The sequence below is a fragment of the Pterocles gutturalis genome, unplaced genomic scaffold, assembly GCF_000699245.1.
Source record: "Pterocles gutturalis isolate BGI_N339 unplaced genomic scaffold, ASM69924v1 scaffold12757, whole genome shotgun sequence".
Classification (NCBI taxonomy): Eukaryota; Metazoa; Chordata; class Aves; order Pterocliformes; family Pteroclidae; genus Pterocles; species Pterocles gutturalis.
In genome coordinates this window covers 893-17,567 of record NW_010115495.1, presented here as the reverse complement: position 1 = coordinate 17,567, position 16,675 = coordinate 893, and the positions used below count along the sequence as shown (strand labels likewise).

Genomic DNA, 16,675 nt, shown 5'->3' with positions numbered 1-16,675 from the left:
GGATTTTCGCAGCAACAGCAGCAGTTACCTGACCGGCCGTTCGGGTGAGTTTGCAGCAGGACAGCAAGGGAGCAGCCTCTCCTCAGACAGAACAGCAGCTCGGGCCAAGGAGACCTCACCCAAGGGAGCGGGTCAGGGAGCGGCTGCATTTCACAAACCTGCTCACCCCCGGCATGGCTTGGATGAGCCCGAGAAGCCAGAGCCCAGCACGAACCTTTGCTGGAGGTGTGTCCCTCCGAACCGCTGCGGGATCAGCTCCCGGAGCACAGAGTCGCTCCATGCCAAACCCCCCCAGTGCCGGGGCAGGTCCCGGGAAGCCAAGGGACTTGAGCAGCGATGCGGGTTTTCGAGCCAGGCTGGAGAGGCAGCGGCAGCACTGCCCAGCATCTCCTTGGGCCAGAGCAGGGAAGAGAAGCCACCGAGAGCTGCTGCTGCCCCTGCCTGAGCCCCAGGAAAGCTCAGAGCCCACCGGCTGCTGCTAGCCCACCTGGGGCAAGCAGCTTTCAGGATCCCTGCCTGCTTCCTATCCCATTTATCTCCTCCCGCTTGGAGCTTCCTATCATACACCGGGGCACCCGCCACGCATTCTTCCCCCCCGGATGGATCAGAAAGGGCTCCTCTTTGGCCGACAAACCTACCACCAGCTGTCCCTGTGCTTACCAATAGCAATCCCGTCCTGAAGAAAAGGAGGAGCAGCCATAGACAAGCAAGATCACATCAAATCGCTCCTGCAAGCGAGCAAACTCCCAGCTTACACCCCGAGCCAACCACCACTTGTGCTCGTAGCTCTAATGGGGCCGTTGACAAGGGGAGCACAGACATCTCTCAGCAGATGAATCTTCTCCCAAGAATTAGTTCCACTCGCTGCCACTGCAGCTGGACAAGGACTTCCCACACCCACAAGCAGGGGCTGCAGCCCCTCGCTGCCTGGCGTGCGCGGTGCTGGCTGCCAGCCCCACCTGCAACAAGCTCCTCGAGGTAACGCAGCCACAGCGGCCCCGGAGAACTCGCCAGGGCTCAGCGGGGGTGCTGCCTGCTTGAAGCAGCTGGGATCAGACAGCAATGATTTTCTCTAGTAACACACCACCTTCCATTTCAATACCCCCAATGTAAAGGGGGCAGAGACGGTTATTTGGGAGCCCCCAGAGGAGCCCATTGCTATCCCATGTGTCACCTCTCACTTCTCTCTGTAAACGGCCAGATTGGTCTCACGCTCATCATTTCTCCTATGTCCCATTAGTCCCTCAAGACCCACACTGTCACGAGAGCCCTCGGAGGGCACGACCAGAAGTGAACGTCGCCCAAGACACGGGCATATCGCTGATGGTGGGGCCGCCGAGGGCTGTACCTCTCATTCCTATTTTAATTGATGCAATGCTACCAGGCACAGCTCGCTCAGCCTGTAATTAAAATTCCAGTGCGAAGCCCAAAGATATTCCACAGGAGTTGATTGAAAGCAATAATCTTGACCGTTCTGCTGGAGCTTCCTGTTGGAGGGCAATCGTGTGGCCTACTTACCAACTAATTCATGGAAAGAGAGCAAACACCTGAAAGCAAACAGTGCAGCCTGATGAAAGGACAGCGCAACAAGGAAGCAGGTTTCCAAGCACTATAAACCTGGGCTCCACAGCTCGCTCCGGCCGCTTCAGGCACAAACACTTGGCAGCTCCAGGGGAATCTCGATGTCGCACCAGACACTTCACTTGCCTGGGCCGTTCCCTCGGAACTGCTGCTGTCCGAACCGAACCTCTGCCCTTCCCAGCTCCACTGCAGGGCTAAAAGCCTCCGTAAACTCTGAGAGTCTGGTTTTCATCATACAAATGACTTGAATAACAGTATTTTTTTTCTCTTTTTTTACATTTTAAGACTTTTTCCTAGTGCCTCATCAGTGCCTCCCTCATTCCTTAAAGTCACAGCACAGCTTACAAACCCTACTCTGCCCACTTTCCACTAACACTGCACCGACACAGACAAGCCAAGTTACCTCTGAGAGCAGGGCATGTCCATCATCCCAGCCTTCAGGCAGAAGATCCTCTCCAGGACTGACTGGCCATTCTCCAGGGATTAAGCAGCCCCAGGTGATGGTGTGACCTTGACCGTCTGAACACTTCGGAGGCAGAGTGCTTGGTGTTCTCAATGCTCGGCACAAACTACGCGCCTCAGAGGTCAGGAATAAAACCGTATTGTTTTCAGATTTCTTATCTGCGTCCAACTAATCAGTTATCTGTCAAAGGTTGTTTGACATAAAGAGGACAATTGCTCTTAGCTTTTGTAACAGTAACCGAGTAGAAAGTGGCTGCAGTACAAAGTTCACTGGAATCAATCCAGGCACCACATAGATCTGTGGTATGAAAGCAGGAGTTTGGTTGGCAACCAAACAGGAGAACAGTTCTTCAACTGATTTGATAGAAAAGCAGAAAAGGCGAGAGCAGCTCAGATTAACGTACACAGAAAGAGGGACCGTGAAGCAGGTAACCAGCTGATGCCTGCGCCAGTCACCACACCACCTTTCCTTGTCTGAAAGGAAACGGGCTTTATGGGGAAGAGACATCTGCTGTACAAGACCATGTTTTCTATAAATTGTCACCTGATTAAACAATAGTGTTCGATGTTTCTTTCAGCTCTACACTTTCCCTTTCTCTTGTAAAATCCCCCTGGCATCCAGAGGCAAACGGAATTAGCTAGAATACCAGAAATTCCCATTTTGTTTCCATGTTGCAGAAGATAAACACAAAGAACCTCCTCCTTCTTCTCTTACCTCTTTCTGAGCCCAGAGTCCTCTTGAAAGCTGCTTTGAGAACTCACAAATCAGATCAACTTGGAACAAAGCAGCAAACATTCATATTAAAATAATGGGAACTGTTAATTCCCCTCATCCATCTGACATGAACCTTGCACGGAAAATTCCCATGACAACAACAATTCGATCATTTAAAAAAGTTCTTCTGTTTCCACCCCTATTAACTCCAATGCCTAAAAATGGAGAAACACAAAGTCAAGACAACTGGTGCAGAAGAGTTCAGGCAGCGAGAACGATGTGCTGTTTCACCTTCCAGCTACAGACTGAGTGAAAACCCAAACATCGCTGGTGGAAACTTCCAAATGCTTTATTTAGGAACAGTTCTGCCCATGTGCTGTGGGGGTTTTTTTCCTGTTTAAATGATCACAATTATGAAATTACCTGCATTTTTGAAGTGCCTATCACCATAGCACCTGGGTGCTTTATAAAAAAAGCTGTCTGGCATGACAGAGAAGATCACTCAAGAACTTACTGGTCTCCTGCTGCTTATTCCCCATTTCAGGTGTATCTACCGACTAAGGAAAAACCAAGAAAGCAACAGGTGAACTCCAGAAAAATATCATCTTGTTTTCACGCAAGGTTTAGATCAGAGACAAAACAAACATTGAGACCCAACTTCCCACGGAGAGCAAGTTACTATTTCTAAAGCCACCCGTGAAGCTAGTTTCCCAGAAGAAGCCTTGCAGGACTAGGTTCTATACTGTTCTCAGGTATTCAACAAAACGGTTATCAACAGAGAAGGATCCTATCGGCCCAGAGTACAAATTCAGGTTATGCTCCACCACACCCGGGGTAACCATTAACATTTGGTAAGGTATTTGCCATCCTGATCAGGAAGGAGAGAGGCTCTACTTTGTCATTTCTGAATGTTAAATTTTTAAAAAAATACAGAGATTTCTGGGAGTCAAAAGGGAAGGAGAAGTCAGCCCCCTTGGCTACTGTTTCACAGCCTTCGCACAGACAACCCTCACCTTTCTGGTTTAGTTCTGCATCTACCTTTGGCCTCTGTTTCCCCATCACACCCAGATTTCTAGACCAAATACCAAATTAAAGTATCAAATAATGGGGCAGAGGAGGAATCAAATTATACCTATGCGCTGGCCCATGGTACGCAGATGTGCACTGGCCCTGAACGGGCCACTGGTCACAAAGCAAGCTCCAGCTTCTCCAAGCAGAATGGAATTTCTGTGCTCCAGATTATTTTCAGCTATTTATAGTTTGAATAGACTGTTTGTCTTTAATACACTGGGAGAGAATGTAAGTGCACAGACATATACACAGAAGACGGGGAAGAAGATGGTAAAACCTCCCTCTGACAGTTTCAGGTGCAGATATTTGTGTCCTAGACACTCTTGGAGCTTTTCCTTCAATACAGAATAAAACCTCTGTTCCTCAGGGGGTCCTGGTTAACTTTTGAATCCAAAAATGCCCTTTATGTATCCTGTGAGACCACTCTTGGCCTTCTGCTCCACCTTGTCCTCCAGAGGTGGGAAAGCAACGTGATTAAGGGCCAGGTCAAAGAACAAGGGTTTGCATGGAATGGGCTGGAAGCCTGGAGGGAAGTGCACGAGGCTGACTTGCTTGCTGACAAGAGAAGGATCCAGACAGAAAGTCTCAAACCGTTCAGAGAGTGGCTGCAAGAGACCAGTGCAAAAAACACAAATTAAAGACATGTCAAATCAAAGCTAACAAGGGATTGCTAAACAAAGCAAATGGGATTAAGCAGCAACTGAGACAACAGAAGCTGAAGTTCCCTTATGTGACATGTTGGGCCTTTGAAAATGGTTCGAACCCCTGGAAAACCCTCCCACGTTCAGGGAGCAAGCTAAATTGAAGAAAAAAAAAAAAAAAAAAAAGAAAAAAAAGAGAAGATGCCACACTAGAAGCTGCAAGCAGCTGCCTAGCTCCTACCCAAGGAACCACACTCTGTTGGGCACCTTCAGGACTTGCAGAAGGAAAACAAGCCCAATAAAATGTCTTAAATACACCAGTCATGATAAAACTCCAATCAGCATGACATTTCTTGAGTTGTAAGAGACACTCAGCTAACAGGTTAAGAGTAATATTCATTAAGAACACTACCGGAATTTGCCTGAGCTCTCAGCTCTTACCTTGCCATCCTTGACCTGAGATGGAGACTCTGGCTCATGGCTATCATTTGCATCTGCAAAATCGAAGAAAAAGTGGTAAGAATAACAAGCTACAACTTGGCACGTCTGTCAGCTGTCCTCTTAGCTTAGCTATGAGCCTTTCCTTCTGGGATACACAAGACTATTTTCAGCAGAATCAATTTGCTTTCTATACTAACAGGACCACACATACTCATCTACAGCCAACACAGCTCTCAGTGATGGAGAGCTTCTCCTTCGCATGGTTGTGAGAAGCTCCTGAAAGAAGCCAAGATTTTGAGTTAAGCACAAAGCAGCAGATAATGAGAAGACCCCAGCGGGGTCTGTTAATGCAACATTAAAGCAATAAAAGACAAAATAATCTATTACTTACCTTGGGCTTCCAGCAGCAGGCACAGCATAAACAGCAGCCCAAGAAATCACAAAGTTCATCCATTCCCCCAAAGTTCCCCTACCCTGCTTGACACTGCGAAAGAGCAGAACATCACTGCTCTCCCCTTTTTCAGTAGTTCTCCCAGGTAGGCAAACCTGGGATGAGGAATGCCAAATTGCTTGCAACAAAAAAATTAAACACTAAACAGGGTGTTTGTGCAAGTTACCAAAATAGGGGCACATCCTCACGAAGCACTTTCGCCTCTCTGGGCAGGGAGCAGGATCCCAAATGTCTAGTCACTGCTTGCCTAGCTGCACTACACACGGCTAGAGGCAGCTAGAACTGGGGGAGGGGGAAAACATTTTCCAGAGCCTACACAGATCAGAGGGAAGTGGAAAAATACTTGGAACTTCAGAAATTAAGTAAAAGGAATGAAATAGCTGCAGGGGCATTATTCAAGAAACATTAGAACCTTAGTATACTTGTGAAACTCACCTAATATAGCTGCTGCTTGCAAGGAGTATTTCTCTGCATTGACTTGTGTGATCAGATCCTGAACATCAGGTAGCTCCTAGGTCATTAAAGAAAATTATTTGAGAGCCTCAAATGTGCCAGAGTTTAAGAGGTAGGGCAAAGGAAAAACCTGACAAAGTAAGAACTAAGAAATTAAGTCCTTGTGCTGATAAACCTTCCCAGAAAAGGAAAAGCTACAGTCCAGTCCTTTAAGCACTACAGAAATAGCATAACAGAAAAAGATGTGAGAAAACTTGGTGAATTGTTATGGAGTTGTTACAGTAAGTCTGCCCTGCCCTCAAAGCAAGGGGCCAGTTGAGGTGTTTCCATGTCACAAGAAAGTCCCTACTATAACGTGTCAAAAAGTCACACGTGTACTACTCTTCTCCCACTTAAAGATCCGTCTTGAATTGTAACGGTCTGGCATCTAATTGACGATTAATACAGGGACAGAGCTTTTCCATCAACTCCAGCTCCCTTCTACACACAGGACTCGATTCCTACCTTCAAGCTGTTTGTATGAGCTCCAGCTCCTGACTGAACTTCGCGAGCGTATTTCAGCACTCTCTCATATAAAACAAGAGCTTCACTCCATTTCTTTACCAGGACATAGGACTGTGCAATGAAGAAACACCTGCAACAGTAAAGAGTGGATCCTTTTCATGTTTGTTATCCATCCCTCTTCCCAACTCAAATGACTGATAACAGCAGAGACTATTACACAGCACCGGCCAGTCTCCCCTTAGCATCCAGTCTTCATTTCACAAAAGGGCAGAAAAAACTCCACCAAAGCCCTGTATAGCACACTGAGCTTTGGAATAATGAACTTTGAAGATATAATGCCTGCTAAAGGAAACCTGGCTGTTTCTCAGTCACCTGTAAGCTTTGTACACAAGCGTCTTCAATCCAATCTCTTTTTGGAAGTTCTTATCCTCTTCTAGGCCAGGAAGCTGTCTCAGTTCCACCAGGTTCTGTGCAAAAGAGAGTCAGAGTAACAAATGCAGGTGCTGTTTTCCTCTGGAATCTACCAGAATAAGAGAAAGCTGTCCCTTTACCAAGTCAACAGTACGCTCCCATGGAAATAGTTTCCAGTTTTCTCATTATCAGTATGCTAACCTTGTGAAGGACACTCACTGAAACTTGTGCAAGTTTGCCCTCAGGACAGATCTCCTGACACAAACAGGAATTAGGACAAAGACTCCTCAGATTTCACATGCAGGAATTATCTCATAAGGCATTTCCCTTTTCCATTCACAACAGCTTCAGCTACAGGCTCCCACAGTTAATTGAAAATTTATATGAGAAACTGAGAAACTGCTTATGAAGAACAAGTACGAGTATTTTTAGCTGCCACTTTCTCTGGCCAGTAGAAACTAAGGCAGCTATCAGACTGCTGCATAAAACAGAAAAGCTATTTAAAAAAATGCATTAGAGTGCACAACCAAGGGCACCCATTCTAGCAGCATGTTCTGTTCACAGCTAGAAGGGGGTTTCTGTTTGTTTCATGCAGATGTCAAACATCTTCAAGAAGGCAATTGTAGATCCTCAGCTGCTCTTCAGACTTCACAGAAAGTTCACCTGCACCGCTGTATTTTCTACAATAACTTTTTGTACCAAGGTTCTCCAATTATTACAAAGACTCAGATTGTTTTCCCAGCATTACCTGCAAAATTATATCATAGAGACGGATCAGGTCCTGAGGCCGTGGTGTGCGCTTGCCATCCTCTTCTGACCGCTGCTGCTGCAGCAGTGCCTTCTGCAGAGACTTCGCCATGCTCTCATTGCGCTTGATGGCTGTTGACAGCTTGATGTAAGTCAAATAGCTAAAAAGATAAAAGATAAAATACCTTTATCAGACTGTCAGAACTACTCAGACATTACTCTTTGTTCTGAAAAAAACTCCCCCCCCCCAGCCTAAGCTGATACTAGTAGAGGAAAAAAACATCTGAAAGGTCAACATGAGAGTCTTAAGTAGAATGTTCTCAAAGCTGCGTGAATCAGATCCTTATCTGTACAGTCATCCTTTGAGATCTGAGAGGTCCAGAACAAAAACCCCATAAAACAAAACTAAACAAAAATAAAATCTCGACACAAGAGCATGACTTTTTCACACTAGTACAGGCAGCAATGTTTGCCTATTACCTGTGTAAGTACTGGATGTTGGACACCTTCCCAGAATCATTTTCCAGAGAGTGTTCCCGCTGTTTCTGTGGAAATTGGGGACAAAACACTGTATGATTTACTTAAGACTGGCAGCTGAGGGAAGAAAACATGAGAAACAACTCAAGGTTTGGGTAAACCAGGGAAGTTATGAGACTTCTGGGCAAAAGAATGAGGGCTTCTACACTACTAGTCACCCTCTCCAGTTCTGAAGATAATAAAATCAAAGGTGATAGACTTTCACAGCTTTTCATTAAAGAAATCCCAACCACTTTTATTCTTAAGCAAGTTTAACAAGAACAAATCAGTCCCAAAGAAACATTATGTTCCTGAAAGTAGAAATACTCATGTTTGCTCTTACCTGGTCTGGTTTCAGATCTTCCCGAACAGCCTGGATGGCATCTCGACACTCACTGAGTAAAGATTCAAACAAACGTTCTTTTGTCTCCTCATTTTCTGCCTAATAGCAAAGGAAAGTTAAGACAAGTTTCTATTAGAAACTTTTGTATTTTGCATCCCACAATGCAACAATTAACTGGGGAGATTAAACAAGTTTCTCCCAAGTTATGACTTTAAGATCCATGGGTAGCCTGAACTCCAACCTGTACCTGTCTGCAATACGTTCTAGGGGGCAAAGCGCCAGAAATCACAGGGAATGTGGTCAGTGCTGAGAACTTAGCAGCACTGAAGGCCTAGCACGCACAGCTCTGATCGCCTCATCCCTGCAACAGCTACCTTCCCAGCAACTGCCCTCCCTTCCAGGATGGCACCCACATTGCTCCAGGAACAGCTGAGGTTGGACTGCACTGTGGGAAAGGCCCAGCAACAGAGGAGCTGAGCACTACTGAGCTGGCAAACTACCAATTTAGACTGCTCTTGTTATGCTGATTTAACTTTTCTCATGTGGTAAGAACATGGAGATGATTACCTTTTCTACACTCCCACTCTAGTAATGCTCACTGCGGCAATAATTTTCTTATTTGAAGCATTTTTTAAAGTAACCCTGTATTTTAGTAGCAGGAACGACGGAGTGCTTTTCTGCTGTCACCATAAGTTTTGTCAAAAAATGAAGCAGCTTTTGGCCTTCTGCCCCAAAACCAAAATTTCACAACAACTTTTAAAAAACAAGTTGGAGCCTGATCTCTGCCTAATGGAGTGGCATATCATGTACCCACTTAAAAAAATTGCACCCCGAACCAAATTCAACTTCCGTTCAGGTGACAGAGAAGGAAACCAGCTGGGGATCGCAAGACTCTCGCTGATTCAGTATGAGAAAACCGCCCAGAAACAAACCTCAACCTTAGCATTCGAATGAGAGATGACAGTGTATCACCACTGCGTTAGACCACTTCCATGTCACGTAACAGCACAAGATGAACTTTGCTGCAACAAATCTGCAATTGTCCAAATGAATAAAAAACTCTCTAAAAACATGCTCACTTGTTTATCGTCAGTAGAGCTCTACAGTCTCTGCCTCGCCTTTTTTCAGGTTTGCAAACCCATTAAAGAACATAATTTTCACTCCTTCACAAAGCCTTAGGTATTTTGACCTGAGATAAAGGCAATTTTTTGGGTTTGGTTTTTGGTTTGTGGTGGTTTTGGTTTGGGGTTGTTTTTTTTTTTATATTTGCTGCAAGAATTTTTAAGACTAACTACTGAGAATAACCAGAGACAAGTCCGACAGCATTCTCAACCTCGCCCAGAGGAGCGCTGCAATTTCACCGTATACACAAAAATGAAAACAGACATAGCTAGATCATCAGTCAAGCACAAACAGGGAGAGGGCTGGGCCGTGCAATGAAACAAAGGCTTTCCTTTCTAAGCAAAAACTCCTAAGGTGAAACTGATTCTGTGTATAAATACACATATGTTCCAGTTTGGGAGATTTCAGATCATAAAACTGAGATGCAAGTGCTACAGCTGGTGATTCAAATGCCCTGATACAACAGCACAGGTTCAGTTGTAAAGGGATCCAGGGAACTGATCCCCCTGAACCCACTTCTGAAAGCCCAAAAGCACTCACTTCTGATTTTTCATTTGTTCTAAAATATTGTGTATCATTTCTGAAAGTTATTACCACCCATTTTTGCTACAGCCCTAGTTACCAGAGACAACCACAATATCCTTGAGGTAACACCAGCCAGGAGCACACTTCCGTCACTCTGTCTTTTAGCCTTCTCGCTTCTACCTGGCTGGAGTCAACGGGCCCTTGAAGTCATGCATTCGAGTCTACAACAGGGCTGACACAAGTCATTTTAAACTTGGGTTCGTATTTCAGTTTGGCTTATTTGTTCTGTTTCTCCCATTACCAATACAACACAAAAGGCAATACATAATTGTGCTGAGAATCTCCATTTTTCTACAAAACACACATTTGTGTTTGCTTCTCTTAAAACCCTGAAGAGCACTGCTGTTACACTAGGCTTTCAACTTGTGGAGACCTGCAGAAAGGTGCCAGAGATCCCAGGAACCACCATCAGCTGGAGCTGGACTGCCCATCACAGCTGACACAGCACCTGCAGAACTGCTTTCAAAAGGCCACGTTTTAGCCCTCTGGGAATGTCAATACTGCTGCTGCGCACTCAGCTCTCACCATCACTAGCTGCAATCCGGTACCACAAAACTCCTCTGTTTAGTCAGAGCTTCCAAGGAACATAAAGCAAGATGAAAATAAATTCAGTTCACTGTTCTGACACAGCTTTATGGAACAAAGAGGGCAACTAAACTGAAAAGGTCCAACTGCTAGGCTGGCAGGACAGAAATTAGAGGGCACACTGAACTCAGCTGCACTTCCACCTGCTGGCCACACTGCCATACTACCTGCAAAAATAAATTCAGCAACATACAATTCATGACATTACAACAAGACTGGTTCACAGTAACATTTCCTACCCAGCCAGTTTATCCTACTCACACTGTCTTCTCAACACTGTCTCCTGCTCCTGCCCAGTTGCCTTACACTTTTGCAGGGTTTTCATTTGCCATTTATTCTCATTATTCTCCTCCGATGCTGCAAAACACCCATCTTTAGAGGCAACAACTGTTCCTGAAGATCCTTTCACTGCCTTTTCAAACAGCAAGGGTGCTCTACAGCCGCTGGGAAGCGGAATATGCCATCTGGGCACCATTTCCAAGGAAAAAGTTCCATGTGGAAAACCTAGCTGCAATACTAAAGACATGCATAGTGTGTGCCACTGCGAGCATTTCAGAACACTTGAAATTAATTTACATCCTGACATTTAGTAATCTTCTCCTTGCTCTTCAGGTTTTGCATAAGTCAAGAAGAGAATGCTATAAATCTCAGAGCACCTGCTTCATTTGTCAAATTGCCTTTTGTTGCTGAAAAATGGTCACTGATACAGATCTTTTTTCTTTTGGTTGCTCTGAAGTTGGAGCATTTGAGTAAGATACTTAAAGAAATTAGAACAGTAATTCAAAACCAGTTACTCTTAAAATTGCAACCTTCACTTCCAAGTGAATTACAAATAACAATGCTTATCACCCTGCCACTGAAAGGTAGCACTTCTGGTTAGAACAGACCGTTCAAAAGAGCAGTAATATTCCCTGCTTTAGCAGAACAGATCTCCCAAACTATCACTTGGTAGACTGTGGGAGCTATCCTCAACTGACACTTCAGTTTTGAGTTATAGTCAATATTCCCCCTTTTACTTTTAGCCTTCCAATCCCAAGTTTGAGAAAAAAATCTTATTTAAAAGTTTTTAGTACAGGTATCATGTATTATCTCGCACACGGAAGGAAAGAGGTCACTTAGAACAGCAGCACCAGAGATGGCTTTTGGGTTACCTGAGCAATTGCTGCTTCGTTGTCGGCCAGCCCCAACAAGAAGATCCTCACTTTGTCTATCTTCACCGGAACAGTTCTTCCTCTCCACTCCACCTCGCTCATCGTGGCTGCCTGCTTTGCTCGAGTCTGGGTAATCAGTGCCTGTAGAGAACAGACCGCACTTACGAGCTTGAACCTTAGGGTATCCAAAACTGAACCAGTCAAATTCAGAGCACTGGAACAGGCTGCCCAGAGAGGTTGTGGAGTCTCCTTCTCTGGAGACATTCAAAGCCCGCCTGGATGCGTTCCTGTGTGAGCTGATCCCGGTGTTCCTGCTCCGGCAGGGGGATTGGACTAGATGATCTTTCGAGGTCCCTTCCAATCTCTAACATTCTGTGATTCTGTGAAATTCACATTAGATTTGACTATTTTAAAATCAAAGGGCTTTTTAGGAAAGTGGGGTTTCCCACAGACCCCGAGGCTTGCCTGCTCTCTCCCGATAGGTTTTGGCTCTTGAATGGTGTGCTACAGCAATATTTGTGGTCAACAGAGATACCTCTCATGTCTCAACTTGAAAAATGCAATAAGTTACCTCTAATTTTTCTGCAAGAAGACCTTCAGTGCCACCAGACCTCAGTCTCATCTGCATCAACTCATTCATAGCAGACTGGTCACCTGAGAGAATTAACAAATCAAGATTACATTTCTATCTGAGTTCACAAATTATTTTAATACAGAAAAGATAACAAACAGGTTTTACACTGGTTATTAGGGGACAAAGGGGATGAATTTGCAATTTCATGCTGGCTTCATAAGCAAACTACTGCAAACTGGTATTTTGCCTTTTTACACAAAACCACATGCACTCTTGCAAAGTGAGTATATTTCTCCACTGCTAAACTGACCCAGAATGCGTGCAGAATTTGCCCAAAATATTAGACTCATTCCCATGTCACTTGGACCAGTATTTACCTATCAAGTCAATACTCCTTTACTGTGAACAAGTCTTGTTCTTTGTTGAAGATCAGGTACTCCCCCTTCCTTACCAATATTATAGGCACAGTAGCGAATGTTGGGCGAGATCTCTTCCACACGCTGGTTATACAGCACAGCTTGTTCTTCTGTGAAAGCATTGGCCAGTTTCTCATATATGGTCCTACAGCAAAGAATACGTATTAACTCTGCGGTGTGTGTCATTTTGTGAGACGCTGTCTTAAGGGAAGAGTTTGTCTCTCTGCTCTGGAGAATGCTGCCTCTTGGGTAGTACCTCCCAGTTAATTAACCGCACAATTAACTAAACAACTCGCACAGCAGCTGTACAAAGAGTATCTAAACTTGCTAGACTGATCCAATACTATTTATTAAACGAAGCTGGTGAAGTGGGAGAACTCACTTGCATTTGTTGAAAGCCTCCATTGCTGCCTTCCACTCCTGGTGTTCAAAACGAAGCATCCCTGTGAGATACGCCATGTACGCCTGCAGACAGCACAAGGGCAAGTTAATTTCCGCGAGACCAGCAGCCTAGTTTGTACAACCTTTAGTATGAAGGCTGCTGTGACACCTACAGTAAGTGACTAAGCTTTGCCCTTTTCATTTGGTCTTCCCACAGAAGACAACTAATTTGGATTATGGCTTACTAGCTACCCACATTTTTTTTTTCTTTTAACTGACATTGTCACATTTCAAAGGAGATGAAAGCAAAGATGTTTCTTGATTGTTATGCAATCAACATGGCCTACTGCTGTCACTAAACTTTTTTTTTCCCCCAGCAATAAGCTACAAAATGGCAGTTTAAATTAACCAAGTGCCACTGCAGCCCCTTGTTCAGAGGCTGGTGTCACAACACAGTTGCTTTCTGTGTTCCAGGAGCCAGAGCCACAAGGCTTGTGTTCTAGGTGGCTACTTTAGGACATTAAACAAACAGATAACTCAACAGACAAGCACAGTTTATTACGCTGTGTTGCATGGAGTTAGCCTCTCTCAATTCTTTTTACTTTTATTAAAAGTAAATAAAGCAAGGACAATCACTTGATACACTTGAACTTTTAAATGCCAGGTCCTCGTCTTGGCTGGTGCCACTGGTTATTTCAAGTAGTCCAAGCTACTCAATGGGAGACATTATCCAGTTTGAGATCGGTCAGTTTTTATTATCTATTGCTAGATGAGATTAATATCTTCACCCAAAATCCAAAGATTTCTTGCTCGGTTTTTGCTGTAAAACAAGATGAAAACAGGAGTAGTTACCTGAGCTTCCAGCTTTGTTTTGGCATCCACTCGGTTACTTTCACACAGTCGCTCCAGCTCCTCGGCATGTTTCACAGCTTTGCGCAGGCGAGACAGCAAGTGAAACCGTTTGCGAGGCTCTGTGTTGGCTTCCTGTTTCAGCTGCATGGCATAACTCCAGGCTCTCTCTGCATCCATCAGAATCAACAGCAAATACCTGTGGGGCAGACAAAGACGAATGAAAAAGTGACGACATTCAAACAAATACTACCACATCACCACCAGTTCTTTGCATTATGATCTGCAAAGTTCAGTAACAAAATCTCAGCTCGGTTAGTAAAAGGTAGATGCTTTTATTTCTTAACGTTCTAAGCACACTCTGTTTTATACTGTATTTCTCACTACAGAAGTGTAATCACCCAACCAAGGAAGAGAATTTGGTATTGCTCTGTAACACCACAGACATTGTGAAGACAAAGGGATTTATGATTTTAGGTCACTCTTCAAACTGGTTGAATACGGGTAAACATGTCTGTTTTCCTACCAGCTAATGCTATAATGCATCTGTGAATACAGCATCATGTTTTCTTCTCCCCACAAGACAAGACAGCAGACACTTCAAGTGTTTCTAAAACCCAGGAAATGAGACCAGGATCACTATTCATGCATCCACCTTGCAACACATCTGAATAAGCATTTCCTCTTTAATATCAAAGCAATTTACTGAATACAGAAAGAACCCATTTTAACAACTATGAATGAAGAGAAGGAACTGGTTGTTGCTGCTCCCTCTTCTCCCACTTGTTCACATGATGAAGCAGGATCTGAGCAGTGCCTCTTCCGCCTGCACTGCAGCCTAAACTTTAATCTTTTATTACGAATAACACACACCCCTGAAAAATTTCTGACTCTATTGGACAGAGCAGTTTCCCATCAAACGCACAGGAAAATAAATTACTCAAATTAAAGAAACTATTCACTAATGTACGGAATGCTCCACTCCATCCAGTGACTATACCTGTTGTCTGAGAGAATCTCTTCAGTTACTTTCTTCCCAGTGAACTTGTGCCTGTTTCCCATCTTGAAGTTGAGAGTTTTTCGGAGCCGCCTTAGCCTACGGGAGCAATAACCCCTAAAGAAAAGACAACCACAGTCAGTTTGGCCAAAGAACAACTTTGTTTCTGTTTACTGCTCTCTCCAACCAGAAAAAAAGGCATAAAGGCTGTGACAGGCAATGCTTTCACAACTAAGAACGCCATATATGACACAGGGTAAGAGGTAGCTCAGAAACTACCTGTAAACCAGTGGCTAATAGAGTACTAGGTGAGAAGACGTCAAATAATTCCTGATCTTGAAAAATCAGAATGATGTTGTCCTTACTGTCTACTTGCTTTATGTACATTTATTGAAAACTCAGTTCTGGAAGAGTACAGTGATTATCAGTGAAGTGTTAACAAACAAGCTCTCAAAGGGCAATAGAGAAACAAGAGCCAGTCTGTATCCTCCTGAATGGAACAGTCACAGCACACTACAGCTAATTTAAAAAAATTAAAAATAAAGAAAGCGTAGGCCGCTTCACATGAAGCAACCTGTCAATAGGTATTTGCTTGGCAGATTGGTTTTGTTGCCTGCTACAGTAAGTTTACATTTTAAATAAAGTAAGCCAAGTCACACTAGTAACTCCAAGCCATCCACGCTGTTTACTAACCTGTACCTCTGGAAGTCTCCGTGTCGTAAACCATGCTGCTGCTGCGACTCCTTCACAATCTGAAGGACTGCGATTTGTGTTAAGGCAGATGGACAGTACAGTCTGTTACCCATCCTTCATCCAACCCCAAAAGAACAGAAGGGAACACTGTAGGTTCTATTAAGCAAATGCACTTTGAACAGCAGGGCACCCAAAAGCCTCCTAACAGCCCACAGGCGAGGGAACTGATGGTCGTAAAAGACCTCACGACTCCAGCGCTTCAGAGCCTTGTGACAATTATCAAGGCCAGGACTAAGACACACCACACACATCACCTCTGACAGGCCACCACAAGAGTCCTGCTGTTATCAGGGCTCATTTCAGGATAATTAGCTACGCCAACAGACACATCTAGGCTAATATAACTGACTGCCCTAGCTATGCTAGACCGCCTCCCCAGTCACACTTGTGACACAGTTTTGTTGTCAAAACTGAAATAGAGAGGAGCTTTCCTGCCCTTAAACGCTACATATCTCAAGAAAAGGACAAAAGTATGCTGAGCAGAATCACTGCTGCCTTCCTGACACAGCTGCCACAAACAAACTGCTTTCTGAATACAGAGAACCTCATAAAAAAGAGCTTTTGGGAAGTATTCAGGGAGCTTCTTATTTTCTACTCAATTTTTCAACGCATTTCTAGTCTTACTGTGTATTACAGTAACGAGTACTCCATGACAGAATGCACTGGCCTGTGACTTCCAATAGCATCACTCCATCATTTCCAAGCAGTCTCTGCATTCTTCAGCATATTTGCTGATTTCTGTGCATCCTGTACTTATTCACTTAGTTACTCTACCAAATAAAATCACACTGCATTCTAGTCAATTTGTTGATGTTATTCATTCAGTTTACAAGATGGATTATTTTGTGAAATAAAAATATCCATCTAAACAAGAAATCTCTGTGCTGTATGTACTGGTATCCCAAATTTTCCCTTTTAAGCTTTAC

The 16,675-nt window shown here is 44.2% G+C and overlaps 1 protein-coding gene across 1 annotated transcript; it reads right to left on the bottom strand.

Moving 5' to 3' along the window:
* Positions 1-3,702: 3,702 nt before the first annotated feature.
* On the bottom strand, positions 3,703-15,751 carry SRP68 (signal recognition particle 68kDa). Its single transcript, XM_010075201.1, has 15 exons — positions 15,690-15,751; positions 15,000-15,113; positions 14,003-14,198; positions 13,152-13,234; positions 12,805-12,914; positions 12,351-12,433; positions 11,780-11,920; positions 8,337-8,435; positions 7,958-8,022; positions 7,479-7,638; positions 6,692-6,786; positions 6,320-6,449; positions 5,798-5,873; positions 4,912-4,964; positions 3,703-4,434 (listed from the first exon to the last, which is right to left on the bottom strand). The coding sequence occupies exons 2-15, from the start codon at positions 15,059-15,061 to the stop codon at positions 4,207-4,209; spliced, it is 1,581 nt and encodes a 526-aa protein (XP_010073503.1). The 5' UTR covers positions 15,062-15,113; positions 15,690-15,751; the 3' UTR covers positions 3,703-4,206.
* Positions 15,752-16,675: the final 924 nt, after the last annotated feature.

Coding starts and splice junctions, on each gene's coding strand:
- SRP68 (XM_010075201.1), bottom strand. CDS start 15,061: ATGGGAAACAGGCACAAGTTCACTGGGAAGAAAGTAACTGAAGAGATT. Junction 13,235..14,002: donor AAACAAAGCTGGAAGCTCAG/GTAACTACTCCT, acceptor TGCTGTCTGCAG/GCGTACATGGCGTATCTCAC. Junction 7,639..7,957: donor AACATCCAGTACTTACACAG/GTAATAGGCAAA, acceptor TTATCTTTTTAG/CTATTTGACTTACATCAAGC.